General features: G+C 33.8%; 1 protein-coding gene across 8 annotated transcripts in view; it reads right to left on the minus strand.

The window, feature by feature from the left end:
• The window catches only part of LOC139988358 (uncharacterized), a 51,554-nt gene that overhangs the window by 8,554 nt on the left and 30,271 nt on the right, over window positions 1-12,729 (minus strand). For 6 of the 8 annotated variants that reach the window (XM_072005730.1, XM_072005826.1, XM_072006080.1 and 3 more), the window contains 2 exons: window positions 11,799-12,062; window positions 72-338 (listed from right to left, as the gene is read on the minus strand). In XM_072005730.1, the coding sequence (XP_071861831.1) occupies window positions 72-338; window positions 11,799-11,961 (430 nt within the window). In that variant the 5' untranslated portion in view covers window positions 11,962-12,062. Of the gene's footprint in view, window positions 1-71; window positions 339-9,160; window positions 9,415-11,798; window positions 12,063-12,729 lie in introns of those variants that run through there. The other 2 variants (XM_072006325.1, XM_072006248.1) reach the window with 2 other exon arrangements.

A 12,729-nucleotide genomic window follows, 5' to 3' on the forward strand; every position in this document is an offset into this window, starting at 1 on the left:
CGAAAATGGGTATACGTATACATCGAAAGGTGTATATAGAGTATAGCATCGAACTTTTCCAAGAGACTTACGCCTGTCCTGTTCGTGGCACGATGCCCAGCAACAAGGTGGCGTCATCGGAGCAGGTGGCAGCTGCGACGGCGACGTCGGTTGCATCGAACAGGTCGACGTGTTCCCGCATTTCCTCAGCAACCTGGGAGGCGCACTCGGCGCGCTCAGCTGCGAGACCTGAAGATGACCACTGTTCTTCAGCTCCTGCTTCCGGTCCAGCACGGTTTCGCTCTTCACGTAGAACGCCTTCGTCTCCTGGAGCAGTTCCACCGCGCTCTTCCGCTTCCCTGTAGCACGTGACGAGGAAACCAGACGGCTGTAAGTGACACTCGAGTAAAAACGGTAAATAGCTCGCTTCCTGTAAACGGATACCGTTCAACCAGATACCCGCCCGACAGGGTTGAGCCACGTGCGCCGGCACGAGTCTCTTTCTAACTACGCCGAACCTTTGTTCCTGCTTACAATTACAGCAAATCGCTGGTTCCGACAGGGAACAGTAAGGAATCTTTGGTGTTCGAGGGAGTATTTCCAGTGGAAAATTACGTTTCGGTTCTTTAGTATGGAACTTCTTTCGCGATTGGACAGGATGTTGCAGGAAGTTTAATACAACAGGATATATAGGGTTATTGTTAAGGATGCATTTGTACTTTTGGAGATTCGAGGCGCAACATCGTCATAAAGTGTAATTATGTTTTGAAGTTATGTTGTAAAACGAGACTCCATAGGGAGTGAAGCCCCACCTTGCACATTGATAAATGCAGCCTCTGATTATTTTACATGTAATACATAAAATAAAGTCTGTTCATTTGAAGATTCATTTTCGAGAACATCGAGTTTAAATGTACATGTATTTAATTCAGCACACGAACTCGATTTTCCTCGACTTGTTTTCGTACGTAGAATTGAGGAATTAGATGTTTCAATTCTTTTGAGGCATTCTAGCTCTTAAATTAGTGACTCAAAGAGAAACTGAAAATTAACAAAAATTAACTGAAACTGTATCATCAATAAATCAAAGTCTTGGTCAGAAATATGATCTGATGTTATAAAACACCGTGGAAATTCCTGCGTAATGATCTTCTAATGCGACTGAAAATTAATTCTAATAACGAAAGTATTCTAACGATGTCGGAAGCGATTAATAACGGAATGAGTTCACTTTGCCTGCTATAGAGAAAATTTCATTGGTGGTTCAATAACTGTAAATTCGAATTCTCCATTCCCTTTCCTCGACTCATCAGGTAAAAATGGCTATTAGTAGTAAGAAGATTAGTGGTTCGGATAATGATTGGTAATGATGAATGTACTACTTGATACTGCTTTGTAAATTACCAATCTTTTTTGTATAACGGTTACTATACAGGAAAAATTTTTTAGGCCTATACATACATTTCAATCTCCATAGTAGGATGTCCATAATAAACTGAAATATTCAGCAAATTTTCTATCGCAAATAATAATATTCTAAATAAACACGAAGAATTTATATACCATTCTATAACTATTTAATAGCTGTTTAATTATTATTTAATGGCTAATAATCGTTTAATGATTACATTTAATAATAATATATTTAATGATTAAAACATTGTTATTCGCAGGAACTCGAGAATAAAACTTGTAATAATTAAGCAGACAAGCTAATTATTAATTTTAATCTCTGAATGAATATTATATATTTCAACGGTTAATACTCTGCTGAATAGTGGATTATTTTCAATAGTTGACAAATTTAGTAATTATAACTTTGTGTTTATTTTTTCTTAAACCGGTTTCGCAAATATTCGCAACGGAAATGACTCTTGAACAATGTACGATGAGTACACGCAATTGCAGTCTAATTAGCCAGTTTTAGTGGCAATTTATCGTAAGAAAAGCATCATTAGTGAAAATAATGAAGACAAAATCTGTGAAATACAGAATTAACGCATTAACAGAAATATAACATTAAAGTCCTTCTACTAATTCTACCAATTATTTTAAATTCTGCAAGATTATTTCAACCAAATTATTGACCTGTATCCATATAGTGTTCGTAAAAATTTGCATTTATATAAAATATATTTTAACCAATCCATGAGATCTTTTAGAAAAAAGACAAATTCAATTTTTTTCAAACTTACGAAAATGTCTTCATCTAAAAATTATTATTTGAACCTGCGCTATTCGATTTTTTTGTGTCTCAATATCTCTTTAATTTCAACGGAGAAAAGAACTTTTGATATTTTAAGGAGATCATTATCACATAACCGAAACGAAAAATCACGTATATCAATAAAGATTCTGTAATATTTTCTTCGAATTTAAGAAATTTTTTTAACAATGTAAAACTACGTTTTGGTCGAAAATAATCCAATGGATATAAATAAAAACTTTTATGAAATCGTGATTTATGCTCTGGCATATAATTTATAAATTATATTTTTCTGCAGAAATCATGGTAGCATTCATCTTTCATCGGAACGTATAATATTCAGCTGTACAAGGAAAGCTACACACATTGACCTGCCTATCCATAGACGTCGAATGACTTATATATGTATATATATATACTTATATGTATATATTTCAACAGATACATAAAGTAAAGAATATATTAAGTGATTTGTACAATAAAAATGATATCCAATGATTACATTTAAAATGTCTACTTAAATTCAAAAATTTATAATACCTAGTAACTAACTTATTTATAAAAAAAACAAAAAGTGAATTAGTTATACGATTATTCATATTCTATTTTCTTTTTAAAGGTTTCTGAGAAATGTGAAATATGCATGGAAGCTATCTGTAACTAGGTACACCCGTCTTTTTCACCTGCAATGTGATATTGCAAATATTCCTTCAGCGCTTATGCGTTTTCTCAAAGGTATGTCACAACTATGTGAAAAAAAATGTACTTGAGGTAAAGTATTGACACATTTTATTAATATTATATAACAACGATAACCTCGAGTATTGTGAAATTACAAGCAGTAAAAAGATATCCTATAATTTAAGGTACTAAATTAATAAATAATAAACAAGTTATGAAATTTATTGTTTGCCATGAATAATATAATAATATTTACACTATATATATTCTCATTGTTATGATATAACAATATGACATACCAATAACGAGTTTGTAATAGTACGAGTATATACTAAAATGAAGGTGATGCAACGTGAATTACTAAAGTTAACATTATGTAACAAACCACAAGCGTAAATTCAACGTACAAGCGTCGACTGAAATCGTGGAGAGAGGAAGCATTTCACCTGTGAATCGAACTGTAATACCTATTTCAAAAACCTCGCAAAATATTATGAATGCAGGCAGCGTTGTCAATAGTTTCACTTTAACATAATTTCCGAATAGCCACAAGCACATCCTGTTGTGGTAACGACCCACCGCAAACAATGAAGAAAAAATACAGTCGAGTCAATAGTTTGGGAAATGGAACGAATAAAAATCGTGAAATTTATGCTAATCGTTCACCACATAAAAAATAACGACACATAACAAGTAAATAACGTGTGTATATATATATATAAATAAGTACACTTTTTTTTAGCATAAAATGGTAACACTGTTTACAGTACAATTGCAATTTTTATTTTATTTGCATTTTATTTTATTATGAAAATATACTAAATTATTCATACAGAATTAATACAAAATACTGATTTTTCGATATTTTATTCTTGAAGCTTGAAAATATTTCTATTCGAACAAATTTTTGTTTCTATGATTGCGTGCATACGAGGGATTCAGCAGGAAAGGAGTACAAGATAGATTTTTTCTAAAGACGAGATACATAGGAGAAAGGATATATTAAAACGTAGATCCTAGAGGACTTTATCTTCAATTTCTACATCTTTATGAGTGCCTATGAAAACGCGTTTTAATGTTGGAAAACAGATTTTTTTATTAAAGTTTAATTTTACCTGCACTTTTCCACTTCTCTTTCATATTTCTTAACCCGGCTACGATCTTGAAATTTTGATATCTCAACTTTGTTCTCATTACAGCAAAGGAACAGGAACATTTCTAGAGTTTTAAGATCCAACATAAAATTTGTACGAGAATGATTTAATTTTCATATGTTATTCGAATTTCAGATATTTTTCAAGCTTGGAAAAATACAAAGGGATCGGAATTGACCGAAACAACGCAGTAAGATTAAATTAGTGATTTTATCAGTTATGCTACTTTTCTTCTTGACTCTTTAAATAACATACACTGTACACGTTATACAGCGATTTAGCACTTTACTTAGTATTCGAAAAATTCCACGTGAACGACACAAAATTGACAAATCTAATTGTTGCAGGTTCCTGACTCCAGCATACATACGTAAACAATTTGAAAAGCGATGACTAGACGCATCGTTGCATTCGTCGATCGATCGTGCCACGAAAGGAAGACGTAAATGAAAGTGACGAAACGGGTCAGCAACGACATAATGGAGAACAGTAAATGGAATGGAGGATGCACTTTTTTCCGAGCAATGGGGAACGGTTTGCAGCGATATGTTCGTGTTGATGAACGATAACGACATGCAACTGAACCGGAAGCCAAGTAGACGCGCAAGCTTTCGTGTTGGTTAACAATATTTTCACCTAACGTGGCGACCACCTGAGAAAAAATGTTTCCACGTTGTGTGAATGAAAGTAACAAGATTAGATAGTCGACAGAAATAAACGAAGGACAAATTACGCATAAGAATCTTCTTGAGCCGCCATCGAAGAAGCTACCGTGTACTGTACAAGGACCTTATAAATAATTCACGATGACACTCTAATTACGTTAGGAACTTTTATCAGTGGAAATCCATTTTTCACCTCGAATCATCGTAGATCCTGACCACCTTCAACCTTGTAGATACGGTGGTTGAGGTACCTTGAATAATTAATTGTTATATCAGATTGTTTTATGATTTTAATCTTACTACAGTTTTTCAAGGAATCGTCACTCTAATTCTTAGGTGTTCTATCTAGCGGAGATTACATAGTCTGTAGACTGAGAAAACTGAGTTTAAAGTTTATAGAGTTTAATACTATCGTAAGGAGTTAGGAGTTTAAAAAACTGAATATTTGTTGCTTTCTAAGTAGAATTTCTATCATATTACCAATGAATTAGTGTTCTTTACTCCAATAAGAGATATGACGATATGGATAATTACATTTTTTTTTTTTTTTTTTTTTAGAATCGAAGTTAAAGCAGCAAAGGACTAGGGCAACGAAATATTAACATACGTGGTCCCTCATTTCAATTTTATTAAAATTCCTCTTGAAGCATTAACGATCTTTTTATCCAATTCTGTAAATATACTGAATATTGAATGCTTTGATATTTTCTACGCTCCCCATGGGTTGTACAGATTAACCCTTTTGCATCTATATCTCGCGATGTCGTTTATGCTTCGAGAGGCGTTTCTTTTCATTGACATACCAGACATTTCATCCGCGGATGTGAAAGGGTTAACGATCCTAAACTCATACCAGAATAGCTCCTACGATCAAAAATGTCTTGTTTCATTTTTCTTTAAACGTTGACGCGATATTTATAATGTATTAAGGTAAATATAATTGCGTACCATAGAATAGATAACTGTTACTAATACGATAAAAAATGTTCAGTACAGAAGCTACCAAAATTCATAGCACATCGATTCGAAAGATTCTTTTATCCGCCATATGTACATATAACTGTCATATTTTGACTTTTTCAATATAAGTTTTACATTTTAGTCAGGCCTGTCGTTAAATATTGAAAACCAGATACGCGTGTTATCTCGTCCCTGGAGTCATATGAACGATATTGCGTCGCGAGATACAGTGTCTGTGAATGTGAATAGGCCAAACAGCGAAAGGATTAACAGACCTTCTGGCTGGTTCGATGTTTTTGTCGCGTTACGCCAATGCAAAGCGACAGTGGTGCACGTGTACGCACTTTACACGCGCGTTCGGGTTAAAGTGTCTCGTTGAAGAGGACGAGATGGCAAGCTCGAGCATTAAATGACGAGCAGTCCGACATCTGCGGCTTCTCCCGTTTTCGCGTGCCACGCACGCTGATGATTGATGACAAGCGTCTGACACGCCTTAGGGAGCTGATACTCTCGCCTCGAAACAATCAACGATTCGATCACGATAGCCAGGCAGAGTGGAATCGATTGGCCGAATTGTTGGCAATTTAAATTCAATGCACTTTGATGATATGGCACCCACAATACAGATGCATCGATGGGAATTAATTAGTCGCAATTGAAATATAAATAGATGGCTATGTCTGTGACAAATCTGATTTTCTAATAGAACTAGTCACTTTTTGTCACTTCTATTTGAAATATATTATTAATCTTGAGAATGGTCTGAGTCAATGTAACTCTTCCTTTATAAAGTAATAAAATAAAATTTAATTTTTCTTATGAGTCGTATTCCTTAAATTAGAGCATCAACTGCATAATTATTAGCGACAGGAAATTATCTACTGTCATATCAATCGTCAATTATTTTGATGTCTTGGTATACATCATCAGAAATATATGATAGAAATTATTTCATGGTCTTATTTTGTATTAGAGAAAGTTTTATCGTTTTATCTTACTTATATAAAAATAGTTCTGCTGTCAGTACTTTACACCGAATGACATCGTTTACATTTCTTATTTCTCAAATATACGTAGCTCCAAGCTCCAAGTAGATCATTACAATATTAGAAAATTGTGAAATTCAGTTCTGACATAGCAAAGATGACCGATTGACGACAATCATTTGTTGTCTGTTGCAAACAGTATACTATGTGCTTTCAGTGCAATGCATTTTATGGATAGAATCTAGCATAGCAACGAAGAGGTAAGAGCTTCATTTGTATCTTCATATGACAGATTACAACAAAACCTTATGCATACTACGTTTAGTTTGCAATGGAAATAACAATAGTTGTTGAACTTTTGAATTTAAATACTGCAATCTGGAATACTAGGAATATCTATTAAAAAATTTATTGATAAACTAAAAACAGTAATTTTAATGAAATACATATATTATATAAACATATTCTATTTCAATTATACATTGTATCTTGCGTTATGGTCCATTTTATGTCACAGATAATGTCCCGTATCACACGATACGAAAGAGAATATTACAAAAATTGAAAATACGTAAATGTTTTATTATATCGTACATATGCCTACATGCTTTTAAAACTGAGATCATTCGTCTACCGAAAAATTGTGTATTCAACTAGATGAATTTCAAAATGCCAGTCGATTAATACCAGCAACCTCTTATGGAACACCATGTATAATGGAACTTCCATGCGGAATCAAAAATGGCCCAACGTTCGCTAACCGCGACGCGACCGCATAATCTACCCTTCAAGGGTAAAAACCGTCCTCTCCACCAGTAGAACCCCTTAAACCGCGTTCTCATGCAAACCGCTGCGCCACGCAGAACACTCAACAAAATCGTGCACGCCATTTACGACCGGAATGGCGTTTTCACATTCTAAATACGTGACTTCTGCACATTTTGTCTAATGCCCTCTAACGTCATCGCAGATTTTCTACATTCATTTGCCTTTTTACTGCACTCAACCCGTTTCGCACAAAGATTTTATTCTTAAATCTGCAAGACGTGACGAATATTCATTCTATTGCTTCGAAACAACACGGACAGCGTCATTCTGTGCAGAATGCTGGTCCATTGGCGTTTTTACAATGACGGTCGATCAGCCTTTCCTATGCTCGATGACAATTCATCGGTCTTTTCAACACGCGTCATTTTGGATGAAAATCGTGTTTCCAAGGCTGCGATATAAAATAAATGCTCGTGTCAGTGCTCTTAACAATGTGTTCATTTTTATGTAAATAACGAGCAGCAACAATTTATCGAGCTTTTCAATACATTCATCAGCGTTTTATCAGTCTTCTCGATGAGTTCAACAATTTTTCAGTTGAAATTATTTTTGAATATACAGTGGGCACAAAAATAGTTGGATAACGAAAGTTTCATTAAATACGGTCTGTTCATATAAAAACGTAAATATGAACTTCAATTATTTACTACATAATCTATGTATTACGAAAATATATAATAAATTAAACTTAAGTATACAATATTAGTACTAGTAGCTCGACTAACTTAATTCCACTATATGTTCACTTATTTTTGTCCCCAATTGTATATATATGATATACGCTAAATATCTTTTTTAATGTTTTAAAAACTACGTGCGAAAATTATACGCACAATTGTCCGCATGTAACGATGATACACCATAAAAAGAAACGTTTAAATGTTTCTAAGAATTTCAAACACATTAACTTATAGCTGTTCATGTGGGAACACGACTGACTTTATGTAGTTTTGTTTCGCTTCGTATGTCGTATTGTGTTTGTATTTGGGCATATGTTATGGATCAACCAACGTCGTGTGCTATGGCAGAGGAAAAGTGTGGGCGAAGCTGCTTTGTTCTGAGAAGCAGCAGTTCTGAACGGTATTGCGTTAAAACAAGCATGTGCTAAAACTTTCTCAACAAATCCTATATCTTCCTTGTCTTTCTAATATAAATCATACGTCAATCTAAAATGCTCTAAATTATGCTATATTTCTTGGCATCATCCCGTATATTTTTAATATAAAAATTTCGATCGACAAATTTTTTATTTCATTTAACTTTGTTTTACTTTACATTTTTTATTTACTTAATTTTAATAACTTTTAATTATTTAATTTAAATTTTAATAAATCCCAATACAAAAATTTGTAATTTAACGTCACTGTTTCATAGTCCAAAATAATTAAAACGCATACGAACTATTTGTCTTATCTGAAAATTTGTAATTAAAAATTCCTGAATTACATGTTACATTCTCAATCGTAATTAAAAATTTAAACTGCATATCATTATAATCGAAAATGATTGAACACTTTTAATTACTACCCTTACCGATGAACTGTTTAACAAATTTAAAAATGCACGCTTACCTTATGTTTAGTTTAAAAATAGCTAGAAATTTACAAAAGGAATGTAGCAGGGAACTATTCCAAATTTCGTTTGAAGTACCTTCTGTTATTTCCAATCTACGTTTTAATAGATCTAAAAATGTATATATACCTTATGTTTCATTTAGAAATAGTTGACAGTCTGCAAAAGAAACGTAGAAGAGAAACTATTCGAAGCTCTGTTTGAAGTCCGTTCTCTCTATTATTTCCCAATCATTGCAACTCTTTCGTCAAAGGACTTGCATAAAGCGACGAGTTATTCGTGTCATTCGTTCCATTCGAGTCTGAAACTGACTTGGAACTTCTTGGTAACATGCTTGTTAGGTTGACGTCAGTCATGGTAGCCGATGACATATGTTTGACATACTGTAACAGATTTTCTTTTGAAACGACCGGAGACTGTGATAATAACGTGGCGGAACACAGATAAGAAAAAGGATGCGCCGACAGAAACTCAAAGCACTCCTGTGGATTCAGCGATGACATGGAAGTGCCCAACTGCAAGGTGCACCCGTTCTCTAAAGAACCTCGAGAAAATGTTACAGAACTGTAGGATTTTTACCATTTTTACACCAACGAATGGGAGAAAAACTTTCAGTGGAACAAAAATGAGAAAAGTTTCGCAAATTACCAGCTTGTCACTGCGACATTATTTTTTCCTGCCACGTTTTCACCTTTCGAAACTTTCCAACGCGTAGATATTTTTTACCGTATACAAATTATTACACTCGTCGCAATTTGCTCGGCGCACGGTAAAAATGTTAACTGAAGTTTTATCATAACAGAATACCATGTAATGAAAGGGTGTACAGAATCACTGTAATGAAATGAAAAAGCAACTAGAAACTGAAATAACAAATTGTAAAGAAACAGAACGCGATGAAATTACACGGGTAAAGTAACAAAATTCCAAAGACCAACATGAAATTATTACGATACAATTATTTATTTTTAATTTTTACACAGGCATGGAATATGAGATTGGTAGAGCGCGACAAAATTTAATTAGGAACATTACGAAATCGAATAGTTGGGCTTATTGAGAATACCGGCAGGCTTATGCATTACTATGTTATTGTTACAATTTCACTTCATGTGTGTATATAAATTACGTCTGTGTATAAATTGCGGCAATATAAAAAATTGCAAAATAAAAATAAAAATTGTGACAATGAAATAAAAACATAAAAATGAGTAAGATCATTGGTGATTTGAAAAATATGTCAAAGTAAAATAGTCAAATCACTGGATGACAAACATAATGTCGTCGGAAAAAATGACAAAGCGCAATAAGATGAAATTAATAAAATAAAAGATTGCAGAAATTACCGTAGGAATTACGATAATAAAATAGAAACTTGACAGCAATGACTTCACATTATTTAAAAATTGTACAAAGTATCTCGATAAAATAATCACGAATTACATAGTAAATATGTACGATGTCGTTAAAAAAAAGCGTAATAGCAATATAATAGAATGTAAAATAGTATGAAAATTGCAATAATACTATAGAAATATACGATGTTGTTAAAGACTATTGGTTAATTTAAGAAATACGTATTTTGGTAAAACGCGTAATTAAATGGCAAACGTAACTCGTTAGAAAGCGATCTAGAGGCTTGATAAATCGTCGTTCCAAATATTAGGTGATATTGTGACGTTTCTGTGAGTACCTGGTAACTTGTCAAAGATCGTTACGAAAGAACGGGCTGTTCGAGCGTGCCGTAAAAAGGATAATTAATGACGATAACGGTGAAGGGTGAAGATAAAACGGTCCGCTCGATAGGAAGTTCGTTCAAGGATGTAACGTTGCCCGTAGGAAGGTTGCACAGCACGCAGCGTAAATAACGAAGAGTTATGAATCGCAAAAGTTCGTGCCCGTGTTACGATCGATTCCCAGTTAAGTAACTTTTAATTAAAACGCTTCTTTCCAGCATCCTTCCTGGTCCTTCCAACCAAAAATTTCCATTATCCTCAACTTCAATACAAATGAAAATTATGATCCGAAAAGCAGATTTAACTTAATGATAACGTCCAAACACAAATTTAATTTAGCTTCTCTAACTTCAAAGAGCCAGAAAACCAAGGGCTCGCGTCGAAAACTGGAGATCAAATTGATGGCGTCCCTGTTTTAAATATAGAAAAAGGGGAAATTCTGTTATTTCTTCTCGGCAATAGAACTTGTAAATTAATTTGTTAACTTTATATCTAATTTCGCATTCGCTATCCTTTTTCTAGTTTCGACAAATAGCAAGATTTTTAATATTCAAGCTCCAGCGTAAAATTGAACTTGTGAATTGAAGTTTGTCCAACCTATTGAACATTATAACAGGCGCAACATTTTATATATTTTACATGTTTTCACTTTTATGTTTCCTATAAATATATAAAAATCCGCGGTCTACTGATCGAAAATATACAAAAGAAAATATATTGTTCCTTTCAATATTACACACAATACGATATATCTTCACTAAGGTTAGGCGTCTCAATATAACTCGAAGGAAACGGTGCCGTCGACGCATATATTCAACAGGAAGGAATTATATCTGATATAAATACTCTGCTCCTTCAAAGCGTCTTTTTATACATCGAGTTTCCCCTGCGTTAAATTATACGTTGAAAAAAAGGAAAGAAGGGAGGGAAAAAAAGGGTTGATCGTGAAAAGCGACCGCCTCGACCTTCACCCTGGGAGCGCAACACGTGTAGCGAAAGGTACGTTAATAATAAATAACGTATCGACTTACCGGTATGATCAGTGTGTCGTTGATGATTCCTGACGTATGGAGGTGCTGGATGCCTGGTCTGCATGTTCCAGTAGGAGTTTCGACTGTTCCCGAAATTATTGACTCGCGGCTGTTGCGAAGGCGAAGTCTGCTTGCAAGGTAATCTGGCCATGGCAGTCATCATTTTCTTCTACACCCTCACTCGCGATCGAATTAATCACTTCATCGGTGCTCTGCTTTGTTGCGTTGTCGTTTCAACTCCATTTTCGAGTGACCGTTTGCTCGCTGAAAAAATTACCAGATTAATTATCAAAAATTGGCACAAGCTCGAGTGGATTCACGCCGTTTTAATTTTGTAACCTTAAACGTCTCGTTTTATTTAATCTTTGTTACCGATTGTACGAAAAAGAGCGATTTTATTACGAAACAACCAGATTATTACGCAATTACTGTCAATGATAGTGTGAAGGTATCGGTGTATTCATATGTTGGTAGATTTATATTGAAAAATTGTTATATGAATCCCTATTCAACAAGAAGAAATTTATTTTTGTATAATAAATATCGTTTTCCGACAAGATTTCAAAGTCATAAAATATTTAACGATTGTTTCTATTATTTTGTTCACAAAACTTTGGTCTATTTATTTTCTTCATTGATTTGGTCTTCTTAAAGTAATTACATTCTATTTCTGTAAACGTGCATTTTTCTTATAATATGAACTGGATAAAATTATCATGAAACAACAAGAATATCAGACCTTTGGTGATCTACGATCAATGAACTTATAAGATCACAAAAGAAGAAATATAAGTATCGATCCAATTTTCATTTTAAAACGAGCAGATAATTCTGAGTAATATTTTATGTATGTTTGCATATTACATACGATATCTTGGCATCTTTAAATTTTTCACAAACGCAGAAACATCTGTAGTCCATTAATCATATG

This window comes from Bombus fervidus, chromosome 1 (genome assembly GCF_041682495.2).
Source record: "Bombus fervidus isolate BK054 chromosome 1, iyBomFerv1, whole genome shotgun sequence".
NCBI classification, from domain to species: Eukaryota; Metazoa; Arthropoda; class Insecta; order Hymenoptera; family Apidae; genus Bombus; species Bombus fervidus.